General features: G+C 37.2%; 1 protein-coding gene across 3 annotated transcripts in view; it reads right to left on the bottom strand.

The window, feature by feature from the left end:
- Positions 1-18,673, bottom strand: part of LOC150093816 (protein timeless homolog) — a 671,138-nt gene that overhangs the window by 513,649 nt on the left and 138,816 nt on the right. For all 3 annotated transcript variants that reach the window (XM_090412553.1, XM_090412554.1, XM_090412555.1), the window contains one exon: positions 6,740-6,899. In XM_090412553.1, the coding sequence (XP_090268679.1) occupies positions 6,740-6,899 (160 nt within the window). The remainder of the gene's footprint in view (positions 1-6,739; positions 6,900-18,673) is intronic.

The following is an 18,673-nucleotide window of genomic DNA, read 5'->3' as shown; positions in this document are numbered from 1 at the left end:
ACACTTAGCAGGTGTGGTTCGCGGCTTAATACAAGTGTGCGAGGGATGGCTGTCACTGCACTTGTAATCTGCTTTACATAGTTTTTGTGCATGCCCATATTTTTGGCAGCGATGGCATTGACCGGCTGAAGCCTTTTTTCTGAGAGGTTCAGTCTTGATGACTAAGCTGCAGACTATCTTAAGGTAGTAAATTTCTCTATGGTTTTTACTCATCTCGACTAAGACCAGAGGCATGGGGCACTTGCCTGCGGTACATGCATGAAATCTTAATTGGCTCTAGGCATTGTGATCTGAGGTGAGTAGCTATTTCTTCAGCTGGTATGGTTTCAGCCAGACCTCCATAAGTCTGGTGAGCCAGCGGTAGTCCGAAATTCCTTCTGGTTAAATCCGGATTCTTTCATCTGTACTCTTGGCTGATGTAAATTTGATGTTTGTATTCTTCATCGTCTCTGCAATTAAAGACCATTTTTCTTTTGTTCTTAAAATTACTGGTGGAATCCTCTCTTTGGGTTGTGCCCTAGAGTCAGTCTCTATTCTTTCATCAGGTTATTATTATTATATTATTATTATTATTATTATTCAGGCCTCCATGGAGTCAAAAGACTCCATGGAGGCCTGAATAATAAAAGTGTGGTCTGATCAGGGTCTTATACAACGGAATGATAACCCTTTTATCTCTGCAGGTCAGTGTCCTTCTCATTATTGCAGCAATCCTCTGTGTTACCTTCACCACCTTTGCAATATGTCCCCTAAATTTCAGGTTTCTATCAATCATCAACCCCCAGATCTCTTGTCTCCCCTACTTCCTCCAGTATAACTCCTCCCATAGAGTATGCAGCATCCCATCGGTTTCCCAAACCTAAAGACCTTACATTTTGCTGAATTAAACTGACACCCCCATTCATTTGCCCATCTATCTAGCTTATTCAAATCCTCTTGCAGGGCTACCACATCTGCACTATTACTAATAATCCTTCCCAGCTTCGCATCATCTGCAAACAACTGAATATCCCCTTGCAATCCACTGGCAATGTCATTGATATAAAGATTAAACAATATAGGTCCTAGTACTGAGCCCTGTGGGACCCCACTTGTAACCCTCTGCCTCCTTGAAACTGCTTCACCACACACAACTCTCTAATACCTATCAGACAGCCAATCCTGAATCCAGACCCATGTGCTGCAACTTAAATATCAGCTTATCATGTGGCTGGCACCATGTCAAATGCTTCGCTAAGTCTAAGAAAATTGCAGTATATGCCTTTTCCTCATCTAATGTTCTTGTAACTTTATTATAAAAGGCTAGCATATTGCTAAAACAAGAGCAAACAAGGTTGTGCTGTTAAGTCCATTGGAGCTATTCTTTCCAAGGGTTGAAGTATTATTTCAAGTTCTGCAGCTGGTGACTCCTTCTTGCGCTTCTTTCTCTGACAACCTGATAGTCTGTAGAGTCATCTGAGTCCACCAGAGGCTGGTCGATAACTGGCGACACAATCTCCCTGGTGTTATCTTGAGAAGTGCTGGGGAGAGGGTCAGGGAATTGGTAGTCAACTGATTCGACCTCTGCTATTTGGTGTATTGCTACCTTTCCTGGCCATTTTCTTTGCAACAGGCCACCTACATGCTTGAAGACTGCCAATAGCTGTTTGAAGTCTAGCTCATCATATGGAGTATCCATGATTTGGCTTAATTTGTGATTAGAAGAGAGAACAACGGTTGCTCAGGTGTCCCGTGCAACTTGCAAATAATCCCGTGGACTTGAGGGTCCACTAGCAAATACCGTAGACTTACGCAAGAGTCTACCAGCTAAATTATATGCAACTGCAAAAATAGTCGCAAATCGAGGAAAGCTTACCTCTAAATATCACGTCTATTTAATTGCAAATTCATAGCTTTATATCTTTCGTCACTTCTTCCACTACTCACACGAAACTGTAATCTCTTCTGCATGGGGTTTACTAAGGGAAGGTCATGTTTTAGCATCTTGCTCACATTCTATAATAATGTTACCATTGAACTAGACAAGGGGAATGGATACAACATGATACTTTTAGATTTTGCTAAAGCTTTTGACAGAATACAGCATGGAAGACTGTTGCATAAATTGGAGAATATAGGTTTGGATTATAATAGATTAGTGTGGATAAGAGGATGGCTGACTGACAGATATCAAAAAGTGGTATACGGGAGATGTTAGTCTACAAGATTTAAGGTAACTAGTAGTGTACCACAAGCATCAGTCCTTGGTCCACTGTTATTCAATATGTGCATTAATGATATTGGGAAGGATTTGACAGGTGACATACAGCTATTTGCTGACAATGCAAAGATATTTAGGGCAATCAGGAATTCTGCTGATATGCAGTACTTGTGGAATGATTTGAATAGGCTGGAATTGTAGCCATAGGAAAATGGATGTCAGTAAATGTAAAGTCATTCACTTCAGCATAATTAGCTATCCAATGTTGTATTATATTGGTGGGATTATGCGTGAAGAAACTAACAAGGCTAGAAATGTTGGAGTGTTAGCAGATATGAAGTTGAAGTTTAGGGTCCATGTAGCAAAGACTGCAATACAACTCAAAAGATAATTACAATGCTGAAACAAATGTTCAGAATGTAAAGATAAGGATGACATTTTGCCTCTTTACAAGTTCTTGACAAGACCTCACTTGACTAATGTGCACAGGTCTGGTCTCCTGGTTTCTGTGGTGATTCTAATACAGTGGAGAGAGTGTAAAGGAAAGTGTTAAAAATGATATTAGGATTGCAAAATACTGATTATGAAGACAGATTGAGAATTTGTAGACTGCAGACACTAGCAAACAGAAGAAAGAGGGGGTGATATGATTGAGGGCATCCTTAGAAGCTGAGAATGAAAGCTAGATTTTTCTCTCATAGGGTGGTGCATGATTGGAATGGATTGCCATTAGATGTTGTACGTGCAAGCAGTGTGAATGAATTCAAGAATAAGTATGATAGCTGATGCATGTAGTATGTGGCCTCCCTCAATGGGTCCCTGACTCCCTGGAGGTCTCTCTTAATAATAATAAACCTATTCACTGTTGGGGTGCTCACAATCACCTCTGGCAATCCATTGCACTCAATTTGCCACTATCTGAGAAAAGAGCCTAGTCCACACACACTCTAACTCTTAGACAGCTTCCAAGTGTGATCCCTTGTTTTCCCCTACTCCCCGTGTATTGAAAAATTTCTTATGTCAATCTTATAGTATCCCTTTAGTAACTTAGAAGATTCTATCAAATCCCCTTTCCTCTGCATATCAGCTGAACTCTGCAACCTCCACACACTCAATCTCTCCTCATAGGGAATATTTTACAAACCTGTCACTTATCTCTGAATCCCCTTCACCACCTCACGATCCCCAAGAAATGCATGTAGCCAAATCTGTGTACAGTAATTAACATGTGGCCAAATCATAGCCTTATAAAGAGGAATAATAATCTCCCTATCTGAGCTATTTTGCCAACTCTTGTGATATGTCCTCTGAATTTCAAATATCTATCCATCATCACCCCCAGATCCCTAGCCTCATCAATTTCCTGTGAACTACTATCAATATGATAGGATCTGTGTAATCTTTTCATTCTGAAGTGAAGTGCATTAGCTTACATTTTACAACATTGAATTGACAACAATTGTCCTTTGTCCACACTGCCAATTGATTTAAATCATCTTGTAAGATATCTACAACACCTTTATCAACTATTACCCTTCCTAGTTTTGCATCCTAGGCAAACAACTGAAAGCCCCACCCTTCAAATCTGCTATATTATTAATATACAAATTAAAGAGTAGTGGTCATGGTACAGAGCAACGAGGCACTCCACTAGTCACCCCCCCCCCGATCCATGCTACCAGCCTCATATCCATTCCCATTTGCTTCAACTTACATAATAGTTTTCCATGCAGTATTCTGTCAAATGCCTTTGCAAACCTTTGGCATGTGGACTGCCTTGGTCAGCACTACTTTAAAGATAATGGATTCAGCCCAGAAGCTCACATTTTTGCTTTTTATTAGTGCATTTAGGTTTCACTGGCCTGTTCGAAACAACCAACAGTTGTTTCGAACTGTTGATTTCATCGGAGACCAGGTAGAAACTTTAGAATCTAGCTAAAAATATAAATGAATATATAATATCCTTTGTAGAAATAATTACCTCTGCCAGAATGAAGCCTTTAGGCTCATTATTTCAGTAATTTATGTATGCACCCTACCAAAAGTTCCCTTATGAACAATATAACTATCTGATATGGCTGCTATGGTTAGACAGAGGGTTTTAGTGCTATTAAGGTTTCTACCTGGTCTCTGATGAGAACCAACAGTTTAAAAGCTGTCAAGCCAGTGAAACCTAAATGCACTAATCAAGGGCATATATGTGTGCTCATGAGTCCACTGTCTTTAAAGTAGTGCTAACTAAGGTCAGCACTACTTTAATATAAATGAAAATAATGAAAATATAACATTCGGCAATCCCCATGCTGAATGTTATATTTTCATAAGATCTCAAGAAAATTTTGAATCTGGCTAAAAATATAAATTAATATATATCCTTTATAGAAATAACTAACTTTGTCAGAATGAAGACTTTAGGCTATTTATTTCAGCAGTCATCATTATTTTCTGTTATATTCTGGTGTAGAACATATTATAACATAGTGCACTCTATGCACTATGTTATAGTGCAGGACGAATAATGTGCTCTGATTGCAAAAAAAAACTATTTTTCAAGCCTACCTAACTAGGATAAGAGTAACATTTATATGAATTTTTCAACTGAAGATGAATTAGTCTAGAAGAGAACTTTGTATTCCAGAAACTGAATTTTTTTTAATCCCACCAAACATAACACACACACACACACACACACTGAAAAAGAAAGACAAACTATGGAGATAAGATTGACCATCCTATAATTACCAAACTTAGGGATATAAGAAAAGTTGCACGGCTGTAACAAGCCAGTGGCATTGGGTTGGAATCTTATTTTCCATCAGGTATCAATAACTAAAAATAGCAAAAGCTATTAATTACAGTCACTATAATGAACTATAATAGTTTATTATAGTGAAAAAAAGTTCCAGCCAGAACATCATGACATCAGCACTATTTCAAATAAAAATTACTACAGAAATTCTGCTCTCTCTGATGAAAGTAAGTTAAGAAAGTAATTACTGAAGTATAGAGCCAAAAGGCTTAAAATTTGGCATAAGTAAGATATTAAAATGGAGGATATTAGTCCATCTATATTTTATATGGATGGATTGAAACATTTTTTAAGTTTCTTTCTACATTTGAAAATAAAAAGGGATGGATCCATAATATCGTTCATTTTAATAAATTAGAAAGTAATGTTTCTACATAAGCCATGCAAATGGTCAGTAACAGACATATATCCATTTAATTTTACTTAGATCTGCTGGTACTCGTAAGAAATCTGAAATGTTAAAGAGAACACTAACTTGTAGAAATAAGGAAGTTATTACAAATTAATTTTACAAATCTTTGATAGGACCACATATTGACTGTTCATATTGGTCACCTGAGTTCGGGAATGATGAGAAAACAACTAAAAACATTTAGCAGTGGGGACAGATGCATACGAAGACAGACTGAGCAATGTTCTTAAAAGTTCTGCATAATCATAAGACAAGAGATATGATAGAAACATATAAATTGATTAGGGGATCTTAAAGCATACATGCAAGTGAGATTTTACTTATGGAAGTTAAGTGAGAAATCAGGCTCATCCCTAGAAGATGAGTAAGGGTGTGATTAGGATAAATGCAAGGCAAAGATTCTTCTCATGGCATGTGGTGAGTGTACAGAATGTGCTGCCAGCAGTTGCTGCAAGTGCAGTTTAGGTGAATGTTTTCAAAGGATACAATAAACCTTTAGATTAAAGATGCCAAGAATTATATTCTTGGTTTAATCCTTCATCCAAGTGTAAGCAAACAAAGTTTGGCATGAAGTAACTTCACAACTGAGTAACTTGTATATAGATATAGAGACTAATGACTTCACATCACTTGTCTTAGTATCCCATAATGCCAAGCACATATCCTTATGGACATATATAATGCATAGCATTATAGGAAGGGTCACTACCCAGACCCGGAAAAACTTTCAACATCTAAATCTAATCCCAAGTATTTTAGTAATAAGGTATGACACTTTTTTGGCCACTTGTATATGGAAATGTGACTTCTGCATTACTTCAACCTTAGTATCGCTTCTGGTTCTGGCTCCCAATGATGAGAATTCAATAAAGGTTGAAACCGATTGGGTAGTGACCCCTCCCATAATGCATAGCATGATACATGTCCATAAGGATATGTGCTTTGCATTATGCGATACAAAGGTAAGTGACGTGAAGTCATTAGTCTCAATATACAAGTTGCCCAGTAGTGAAGTTGCTTCACGTGCAAACTTTCACTGCTTACAATTGGATAAAGGATTAAACCAAGAATATAATTTCTTAGCATCTTTAATTTATAGCATAACCAAGTGGAAAAATTTTCAACAAATCAATAAACCTTTAGGCACTGTATGCTTCCCCCCCCCACCTCCATGAGCACTTGACTCGCTGCAGGAGCTTCAAAAATAAAAATAATGTTTGAAACGAGGGAGAAAAGTGGGTAGAAGAAGTTATTTACTCATTTAATATAAATGAATAGTTTACAAAAATAATTTATTTAGAAATAGGTTATTTTATACCTCTGATCTTCAATACTCTTTTCAGATGTTGCATCAAATGGCACAACATCAATAGCTTGTCCTGTCTCACTCTGAAGTAAAGGTGACAACTCATTGGCAATAACATCCCAGTCTTGTTCTAACTTCTCTTCGCTTAAAGGCTCAGCATTAGTGTTCCGATCTAGTGAACAGGAAAAAAAAAATATAAAATATTAATCAAGTAAGAAATAATTAATATTGTATGCATTAAAAAATAAAATATAATATCAAAATTATATTCTATTAATAAACTGTAACTTTCAAATTTCTGAGACAGCAACCACCAGTATGAATTCGGCCATTCAAGATTGATTACGTTATACTGATGATATTTTTGTTATTTGGTTAGGAACCATGGATGACTTAATTCATTTCAAAGACTAACTGAACAACTTGCATCCCAAAATATAAAATTCATTCTTGAACTAGAAGATCACAAAAAATTACCGTTACTGATATTCTTGTCGAATAAACGAAGAAGAAAAAAGATTATCCTTTTCATCATCATCAAATTCCTGATATATACCCTCAAGGGGTATACAGGATTTGATAGCACTACATGAAAAATTTACATCATTACTAACTTTCTATCTACAATTTTATTCCAAATCAGTCTGTTAAATGTCAAGACTCCAATATTATCAGGTCTTATATTTCTGTCTTCTAAGGCACTTTTTACTGTATCAATGCAACTATATCTTGGTCTTCCTCTGGGTCGTTTTCCTGCCAACCTGGCAGAGAACACCTCTTTTGCTAATCTTTCCTCTCCCATTCTGTTTAAGTGACCATACCACCTGAGATTAGATCTGCTAATGCATTCCTGGATACTGACAATATCAAGTTCTTTCCTAATATTCTTGTTTTTAATATGATATTGCCATTGATGCAATCTGTTCATTCTCCTAATCTTTCTCAGGACTCTCATATCTGCAGTCTCTAGTCTTTGGTCAAGTGTTTTACTTCTGACCCAGCTCTCAGATTCATAAGTTAAAATTGGTTTAAATACTGCCTTGTATACAGCTAATTAAGTGTTTTGGCTAATTTCTCTCTTATTCTATAAAAATTTATTCAGTTGATTTCCTACCATACCAGTTTTGTTGATTCTGTTGTCTATTTATTATTATTATTATTACCACGGGCTACTCCAGGAGTCCTTAGACTCATCGAGGGAGGCCCTAAACATCATGTTCACACAGCTGTTCAACATTCTCACAGTATCTATCATACCTTGCCTTGAACTCGCTCACTGTCATAGCACCCACAACAGACTCTGGCAGCTTATTCCACTCATTTATCACTCTAAAAGTAAAGAACCCAGCTCTAACACCCCTGCTAACCACGCTCTTGCCCAGCTTCCATGGGTGTCCCCTAGTTCTCCCACCACCAGTCCTGATCTCAAAAATATCATCTGAATTAATCCTATAGAATCATTTTAGCAATTTGAATGTCTCAATCATATCTCCCCTTTTTCGCCTATCAACTAGTTTCTGCAACCCACAAATCTTCAACCTGTTCTCATATGGTTCATTCCATAGACCTGCTATCATCTTAGTCACTCGCCTCTGGATCCTCTCCACCTCCTCCCCATCAAGCAGGAACCGAGGTGACCAAATTTGGGCACAGTAATCAAGATGAGGTCTTATCAAGGCTCGTTACAGAGGTACAATAACTTGCTTGTCTCTGCTCGTTAAGGTATTTTTCAACAACCAAGTGAGTTGATGAGCTGATTTAGCTACTTTCGCAATGTGCCCCCTAAACTTCATCTCCCTATCCACCAACACTCCCAAGTCCCTGGCCTCATCAATCTCTTGGAGTACAGTTCCACCAATGTGGTATACTGCTGCTAATCTTTTCACTCCGAAATGCATAATCTTACATTTTGTCACATTAAATTGACATCCATTCTCCTTAGTCCAGAACTCCAATCTATCTAAGTCATCTTGCAAGACTTTGACATCTTCTGCATTCACTATCGCCCTACCCAACTTTGCATCATCAGCGAACAAATGAACTGTCCCACTTAGACCATTCCCTATATCGTTAATGAACAGATTAAACAGCAGTGGTCCAATAACAGAACCCTGTGGCACACCACTAGTCACAGGCCGTTTTTTGGACTCTACTCCTGAATAAACTACTCTTTGATATCTCTCCATCAACCACCCAGCTATCCATCTCACCAACCCTATATCCATTCCCATATGTTGTAGTTTACGGATTAGAATTCCATGTGGTATCCTGTCAAACGCCTTTGCCAGGTCCAGCAGTATCACTGTAAACCCATTTCCCTTATCCAGTTCAGCCGTCACCTTGTTATAAAACTTGAGCAAGTTACTGAGGCATGATATACCCTTCACAAAGCCATGCTGTTCTCTGTACAGTATCTCATTTTCATCAATCCATTCCTGTATTTTTCCCTTGACTACTTTCTCCAAGACCTTGACAACGACTCCTGATATGCTGATCGGTCGGTAATTTGCAACCATAGTCTTGGATCCTCCTTTATGCAGTTGAACTATTTTCCCCTCTTTCCACGCCTTCGGGACTAAGCCAGACCTGAGACTCAGATTAAACAACATGGTCAAGGGCACTGATAATTCATTAGCCGCTTCATGCAAGACCCGTGCCGGTATACCATCCAATCCCACAGATGTATTCACATTAAGGTTCTGTAATAGACTATTCACCTCCACTTCATTCATCACAATTCCCATATAAACTAATGGTTCCTTCATTTTTTCAACGTCACCACCTGGATGATATACTTTTGCAAAGTGCGCACTCAGTAACTCCACTATATCGACTGGTTCAGTGAACTCTTTACCATAGTCATTCCTTAAAATCATTTTGCCATGTACAGTTTTTTCTTGCTTGCAGCGTATTGAAAGAACTGTTTGGGATTCTCTTTTGCTTGCATAGCTAGTTTCCTTTCATAATCGGCTTTTGCTGTTTTTACCACACTCGTTACCCTTCTAGCCTGTACTTTATACCGTTCGTGTGCCTGCAGGTCACCCCTTTCTTTAAATTCCCTCCATAGTTGTTTCTTTTTTTGCAGCTCAAGCTTAATGGTGTTATTCATCCATTTAACCCCTCCTTGTTTCACTATTCGGACCTTAGGTATACAATCAGCCATAACCTCCTGTAAATGCTCTTTGATCACTTCCCATGCTCTATCGACGTCCAGCCCTTGCAGTTGTACATGCCATGGCACTGATCCAAGCAATCTCCTAAGCTTGTCATACTTGCCAGCACGGTAATTCCACATATACCCTGTCTTAATCACAAATTTCACACCTTTAGCCACCTCCCAGGTCAAGACCTTATGATCACTCTCACCAATATTTCCATATGTAACTTACCATCTTCACTAAAAATCATGCCAAGTAGCTGAAATGTTTTACTTGTTCTATAAATTCTCCATTCACAATAAAGTTGATATTTTCAATGTTTCTGCCTATTTTCATTGTCTTTGTCTTTTTAATGCTGACATTCATACCATATCTATTACAACAGTTATTCAATTTAGTCAAGGAATCTTGCAGACTTGTAGCAGATTCCATGACTAAATTGAATTGAAGCCAAATAGAGGCTATCATGATCAGATTTTCACTTTACGACAGACAATAGAGAAATCAAGGGAATATAAAAAAGATCTGCATTCAAGTTTTGTCGGTCTGGAAAAAGGCATATGACAAGGTGCCAAGAGAGAAACTATTCAATACGCTACAGTTATATGGTGTCAATGGGGCATTATATCAAGCAATACTTAGTCTTTATTTGAGTTGTAAGTCAGCAGTTAGAATTGAGGGAAGTACAGGAAGATGGTTTAATGTTAAATCTGGTGTGAGACAAGGATGTACATTATCCTCTCTCTCTTATTCATTATCTATATGGATCACATTATGAAGGAAAGTGGTAATAAACCTGATATCAAAATTGGAAGTATAACATGATCCACATAAAGCAAAGAGCTGAGATTAACACCTCCGATTTTGATATCAGGTTTAATACCACTTTCCTTCATAATGTGATCCACATAGATAATGAATAAGAGAGAGGATAATGTACATCCTTGTCTCACACCAGATTTAACATTAAACCATCTTACTGTACTTCCTTCAATTCTAACTGCTGTCTTACAACTAAAATAAAGACTAAGTATTGCTTGATATAATGCCCCATTACCACCATATAACTGTAGCGTTTGGAATAGCTTCTCTCTTGTCATCTTGTCATATGCCTTTTCCAGATCTAAAAACTTAAATACAGATCTTTGTTATATTCCAATGATTTCTTCACTATTTGTCGTAAAGTGATGATCTGATCCTGACAGCCTCTTATTTGGCCTGAATCCAGGTTCTTCACCAGGCTTCTCTTCCACAATCCTTCTCAACCGTTTCTCAAGTATACCTGCATACATCTTACCAGGAACACTCAGTAATTCTCACATTCAGATTTATTTCCTTTATTATAAATGAGTACCATGAGAGCTCTACTCCAATCATCTGGAATTTGTCCCCCTGTCCAGACCTTCTGAACTACAGTGCAGCCACTGTTCAACTTTTATACTTACATACTTGAGCGTTTCTGGTTGAATATCATCTACTCCTGCTGCCTTTCTACATTTTAGGCTTTTGATGGCTTTTTCTACTTCAAGTATGGATATGTATTCCTGACTGCATGACTGTCAGTGTTTTTTTACCACTGCGCTGTCATCACTGCTTGTTTCATTTAGCAGTTTTTCACAGTAACTACTCCATACTTCAAGGATATCTTTTTCTCCTGTTTCCATGTCACCTCTATCATCTCTAATTCCTTTTGCAGCACTCTTTCCTCCATTTCTGAGCATCTTCAACAACCTCCAGAATATCTTGCTACCTTCTTGATATTTATTTTCTATGTTCTTGCCAAAGTCCTCCCATGACTTTTGTTTAGCAAGTTTTACACACTGTTTAGCTTTCTTACATTTGTCTCTGTATTCTCTAAGAGCACAAGCTGACTTATTTGCCAGGAACTTTTGATATGCTTTCATATTTTCCTTCACTGTCTCATTAACTTCTTGTGTCCACCATGGAGTTCTTATTTTTCTATCCTTGTACATAACCTCACTAAATGATAATGTTCTCTGGCTGAATCAATCAGTGTTTTGTTCAGGGTTTTCCACTGAATCTGCAGTCTGGTTCCTGTTCAAAAACTCTCATTTTTTTCTTGAATAATATTTGTGTATTTTAGTCTACAGTTCACATCTGAGAGCTGCTCAACTTTTATTATCTTTAAAAACTTTCTTACATGTTCTTCTTTTGAATAAGAAATTCAATTTTATCCTGCTTAAGACTAAATGGTAATCACTTCCAATTTCAAATCTTCTGTACACTCTGGTGTCCTGAAACAGGGAGAAAACATCACTATCGACAATAACATAGTCAATGACACTTTTCTTATTCCTTGCCTCTTCTCTCTATGTGAATTTGTGCACATTTTTATGTTGGAACATGGTGTTAGTAATAACCAGTCCATGTCCTGAGCAGAAATCCAACAAGTATTTTCCATTATTATTAGCTTTGCTCTTTTCTCCTAATTTTCACAAAATATTTTTGTATGTCTGACAATCATTTCTTACTCTATTTAGATTCCCAATAAGGGCCAACTTTTCCTTTTTCATTGTGTCAGTTGCTTTCTTTAAAGCCTCAAAAAATTCTTCATTTTTCTACCTTAGTAGAACTTTCTGTGGGACCATAGGCACAAATAAGCCACATTGTCCAGTTTCCCCATTCTCATATTTGCCCACATCACTCTATTTGAGACTGCTTGCCATTCAAGAAGGTTAGCCTCATATTTAGTGTTAAATACTACAGCCACTTCTTTTCCTTGATTGTCATTGCCTGAATATAACATTTTGTATTTATTGCTCAGATAGATCTCACCAGTTTTTGTCTTTTTTGTTTCAGTGAACCCTATTATGTCGATTTGGTATTTATCCAATTCCTCAGCTAGCTCCATTTCTTTGCTATTCAGGCTTCTTATGTTGATAGTACCGATCTTAAACTGTGGTAATGCTGAGTTGGGATAAGTTTTGTTCTAGTAGCTGACTTTTCGCTGTTTGCCCTGGTTCCCTGGTGAAAACAACGAGGGCCTTGTTTAATCGGGCAACGTCCTAGCCAGCATGAAATTCTGTCATGTTGTACCATCATTCTAAATTTTGGTTTAAGCCAATAAGAATACAATTTGGACAGCTAAATCCCAAATTGCCAGCAAATCTTCGTCCGTTCAGTATCCAGGTAGATACCTAACAGGGTGCACCATGAGAAGGTGAGGATTGGACATTAGGTCAGAAGCTCTGATCGGTTCTCTGCATTCCTTTTGAAGGCTATGTGGAGGTCTCCTCTCAATTATATAGCTTTGATCCTTAAGCACCTCTTATCCTTTTCAATATATAGAAAACCAACTGCAACTGGAAGATTTTTACATGCTGCTTTACCCCATCATCCAGTACTAAAGATAGGCATGATTAAAACATTACAAGATAGAGCATACAAGTCGTAAGTTGTCCAGTACATCACAATCTACCTGAGGCATAACCTTGCCTTCAGTGAATATGAACCCAAGACAATCAACAAAATTCTTTATACACCTCCTACAACTCCCGTACTTAAACAAGATTTTAAGAATGCAACCATGCTACCTTACATCAAGAATGTTATAGACAAAGTGTTTTTTTTTTTTTTCCCCATTACATAAAACCTTTGGATTCTTACATCTACCAAAACACCTCCATATCCCTGTGAATAAACCAGACATTTGTGAGATTCTTTGCTCTTGTGGTATTTGCTCAGTAGGCTAAACTGAAAGTTTTTTTTTTTTTTTTTGGGGGGGGGGGGGGGGAGATCTGCATGTTTGAAGATCAAAATATCCTATTTCTAAATAAATTATTTTTGTAAACTATTCATTTACATTAAATGAGTAAATAACTTCTTCTACCCATTTTTCTCCCTCCTTTTAAACATTAATTTATATTTTTGAGGCACCTGCAGGGAGTCAAGGACTCATGAGTCAAAAAAAGAAGATAACATAAATCTGGTTGAGCATTCCATACAAATACCACAGGCCATCACAGTAGTTTAGCCACAAACAAAAATGCCTTATATTGATCATAATTATTTTACAAGAAAGTTGAAGGAGGTCTCTGAAATGCTGTAGATCCCCACACAACGTAACAAAATTCAAGACTTACTCCTACACCAAGTTTGGTCTGCTTTCATTAAAAAATCTAACTGCTGTGGATATGATATGCACGATGCTACAGAATGTGACAGCAGCAAATAACATTGTTCCAACACATATGTATAGTAATTAATTTAACATTTTTATTCAGATTATTTATTTATGTTTTTTTTTATTTATATTTATTTATATATCATATCTGCAAGGAGATGTATTTTGCATTATGGGAGATACTGAGATAGGAGTGATGTAAGCTTGCTCCACCTTTGCAACGAGTTTCCCGGTGTTGTACTACCTTACCCCAGTCCTGAAGATACTTTCAGGCGTTAAACTTTGTTTCCTCACACCTGGATAAAAGATTAAACTAAATTTATTATAGTCTAACAAGGGAAAAATAAACTTTGAACAAAAATTAATCTAGAAGAAAATTGTTACAAGAAAACTAGTAAGAATGAAATGTGTTCGATTATCAAAGTATCCAGTTGACTTCCACTTGAGAATAAACAGGAAATGATGAGATCAATTTAAAATATTACCAATTATTTTAGCCTATTTTGCTTCTTTACAACATATAGGAGTGCTTAAGGGTCAAAGCTATATAACTGAGAGGAGACCTCCACATAGCCGTTAAAGGAATGTAGAAAACCAACCAGGACTTCCGACCTAATGTCCAATCCTCATCTTCTCGTTGTGCACCCTGTTGGGTATCTACTGGATACTGAACGAATGAGGATAGGATGGCAATTTGGGATTTAGCCAATCAAATTGCTATTCTCATTGGCTTAAACCAAAATACAAAATGATGGTACAACATGACAAAATTTCATGCAGGCTGGGGTGTCGCCCCCGTTGTTTTCACCAGTGAACCAGGGCGAACAGCGAAAAGTCAGCTACTGGAACAAATCTGATAGTACACTTTAACTCAACATCACCAGAGTTAAATATTGGTACTATCAACATAAGAAGCCTGAATGGCAAAGAAATGGAGCTAGTTGACGAATTAGATAAGTACCAGATCGACATAATAGGGGTGACTGAAACAAAAAACACAAAAACTGGTGAGATCTATCTAAGCAATAAATACAAAATGTTATATTCAGGCAATGACAATCAAGGAAAATAAGTGCCTATAGTATTTAACACTAAATATGAGGCTAATCTTCTTGAATGGCAGGCAGTCTCAAGTAGAGTGATGTGGGCAAATATCAGAATGGGGAACTGCACAATGAGATGTATTTGTGCCTATGGCCCACAGAAGGCTCTACTAAGGCAGAAATGGAGGAATGTTTTGAGTCTTTAGGGAAACCAACTGACACAATGAAAAATGAAAAGTTGGGGATTGTTGGGAATCTAAATAGCAGAGTAGGAAATGATTGTCAGACATGCAAAATTATTTTGGGAAAATTTGGAGAAAAGAGCAAAGCTAATAATAATGGCAAATACCTGTTGGATTTCTGCTCAGGGCATGGACTGGTTATTACTAACACCATGTTCTAACATAAAAATGTGCACAAATTCACATGGAGAGAAGAGGCAAGGAAAAAGAAAAGTCTCTTTGACTATGTTATTGTTGATAGTGATGTTTTCTCCCTGGTGCAGGACACCAGAGTGTACAGAGGATTTGAAATTGGAAGTGACCACTATTTATTCTTGAGCAGGATAAAATTGAATTTCTTATTGAAAAGAATGGCATTTTAAAGCGAATAAAAGTTGAGCAACTCTCAGATGTGAACTGTAGACTAAAATACACAAAGATTATTGAAAAAAAAAATGAAAGAGTTTGAGAACAGGAACCAAACCTTGGAGATTCAGTGGCAAGCCTTGAAGAAAACTCTGACTGATTCAGTCGCAGAGGCATGTGGCACGTTTGTCTGGAAGGATAGAAAAATCAGAACTCCATGGTAAACAAAGGAAGTTAAAGAGGCAGTGAAGGAAAGAAGAAAGCATATCAAAACTTCCTGGCAAATAAATTAGCTTGTGCTCTTAGAGAATACAGAGACAAATGTAAGAAACCTAAACACCTTGTTTAGCTAGTTTTACAAAGTGTTTATCATTCTTACAAAGTCCTCCCAAAGTCCTGGGAGGACTTTGGCAAGAACATAGAAAATAAATATCAAGGTGGCAAAATATTCTGGAGGTTGTTAAAGAAGCTTAGAATGGAGGAAAGAGTGCTGTAAAAGGAGTTAGAGATGATAAAGGTGACATGAAAAGGGGAGAAAAAGATATCCTTGAAGTATGGAGTAATAACTTTGAAAAATTGCTAAATGAAACAAGCAGTAATAGTACAGGGGTAAATAACACTGAACAAGAATACAGTCAGGAACACATATCCATACTTGGAGTAGAAAAGGCATCAAAGGCCTGAAATGTTGATAGGTAGCAGGAGTAGATGATATTATTCGACCAGAAATGCTGAAGTATGGATGTACTAAAAGTCTTACAGTGGCTGCACTGCATAGTTCAGAAGGCCTGGACAGAGTGACAAATTTCCGATGATTGGAGAAGAGCTCTTATAGTACCCATAAATAAAAAGGGAAATAAAACTGAATGTGAGAATTACAGAGGTATTTCACTACTGAGTGTTCCCGGTAAGATTTATGCCAGTATACTTGAGAAATGGTTGAGAAGAATTGTGGAAGAAAAGCTTGGTGAAGAACAAGCTGAATTCAGGCCAAATAGAGGCTGTCACGATCAGATCTTCACTTTACGACAAATAGTGGAGAAATCATGGGAATATAACAAACATCTGTATTTAAGTTTTGTCGATCAGGAAAAGGCATATGACAAGGTGCCAAGAGAGAAGCTATTCAATACGCTATAGTTATACGGTGTCAATTGGGTATTATATCAAGCAATACTTAGTCTTTATTTGAGTTGCAAGTCAGCAGTTAGAATTGAAGGAAGTACAAGAAGTTGGTTTAATGTTAAATCTGGTGTGAGACAAGGATGTACATTATCCCCTCTGTTATTCATTATCTATATGGATCACGTTATGAAGTAAAGTGGTATTAAACATGATATCAAAATTGGAGATGTTAATGTCAGCTCTTTGCTTTATGCGGACGATGTTATACTTCTAAATAAATCCGCTACAAGTCTGCAAGATTCCCTGACTAAATTGAATAACTGTTCTAATAGATATGGTATGAAGGTCAGCAATAAAAAGACAAAGACAATGGAAATAGGCAGAAACATTGAAAATATCAACTTTATTGTGAATGGAGAACCTGTGGAACAAGTAAAACATTTCAGCTACTTAGGCATGATTTTTAGTGAAGATGGTAAATTAAATATGGAAATAGACAACAGAATCAACAAAGCTGGTATGGTAGGAAGTGTCAACTGAATAAATTCATATGGAATAAGAGAGAAATTAGTCGGAACTCTAAATTAGCTGTATACACTGACAGTGTTCAAACCAGTTTTAACTTATGGATCTGAGAGCTGGGTCAGAAGTAAAACACTTAACCAAAGACTAGAGACTGCAGAAATGAGAGTCCTGAGAAAGATTAGATGCTTGAACAGATGGCATCATTGGCAATATCATATTAAAAACAAGGATATTAGGAAAGAACTTGATATTGTCAGCATCCGGGAATGCATTAGCAGAGCTATTCTTAGGTGGTATGGTCACTTAAATAGAATGGGCGAGGAAAGATTAGCAAAACAAGTGTTCTCTGTCAGGTTGGCAGGAAAACAACCCAGAGGAAGACCAAGATATGGGTGGATTGATACGGTACAATGTGCCTTTGACGATAGAAATATAAGATCTGATGATGTTGGAGTCTTGACAAGTAAGAGACTGATTTGGAGGAAAACTGTAGATAGGAAGTTAGTAATGATGTAAATTTTTCATGTAGTACTATCATATCCTGTACACCCCCTTGAGGAAAGATTAATAAAACAAGTTTTCTCTGCCAGGTTGGCAGGAAAATGACTCACAGGAAGACCAAGATATAGATGGATTGATACGGTACAATGTGCCTTTGACAATAGAAATATCATCATCATCATCATCAAATTCCTGCCATGTACCCTCAAGGGGTGTACAGGATATGACAGTACTACATGAAAAAATTACATCTTTACTAACTTCCTATCTACAATTTTCCTCCAAATCAGTCTGTTACTTGTCAAGACTCCAACATTATCAGATCTTATATTTCTATCGTCTAAGGCACTTTGTACCGTATCAATCCACCTATATCTTGGTCTTCCTCTGGGTCGTTTTCCTGCCAACCTGGCAGAGAACACTTGTTTTGCTAATCTTTCCTCTCCCATTCTATTTAAGTGACCATACCATCTGAGATTAGCTCTGCTAACGCATTCCTGGATGCTGACAATGTCAAGTTCTTTCCTAATATCCTCATTTTTAATATGATATTGCCATTGATTCCATCTGTTCACGCCTCTAATCTTTCTCAGGACTCTCATATCTGCGGTCTCTAGTCTTTGGTCAAGTGTTTTACTTCTGACCCAGCTCTCAGATCCATAAGTTAAAACTGGTTTGAACACAGTCTTGTATACAGCTAATTTAGTGTTCCGACTAATTTCTTTCTTATTCCATATGAATTTATTCAATTGACTTCCCACGATACCAGCTTTGCTGATTCTGTTGTCTATTTCTATATTTAGTTTACCATCTTCAGTAAAAATTGTGCCTAAGTAGCTGAAATGTTTTACTTGTTCCACAGG

Source organism: Typopeltis vanoorti, chromosome 23 (genome assembly GCF_054136105.1).
Source record: "Typopeltis vanoorti isolate ZY-2024b chromosome 23, IOZ_Tvanoo_1.0, whole genome shotgun sequence".
In the NCBI taxonomy this organism is placed as follows: Eukaryota; Metazoa; Arthropoda; class Arachnida; order Uropygi; family Thelyphonidae; genus Typopeltis; species Typopeltis vanoorti.
This window is presented reverse-complemented; position numbering and strand designations above follow the sequence as displayed.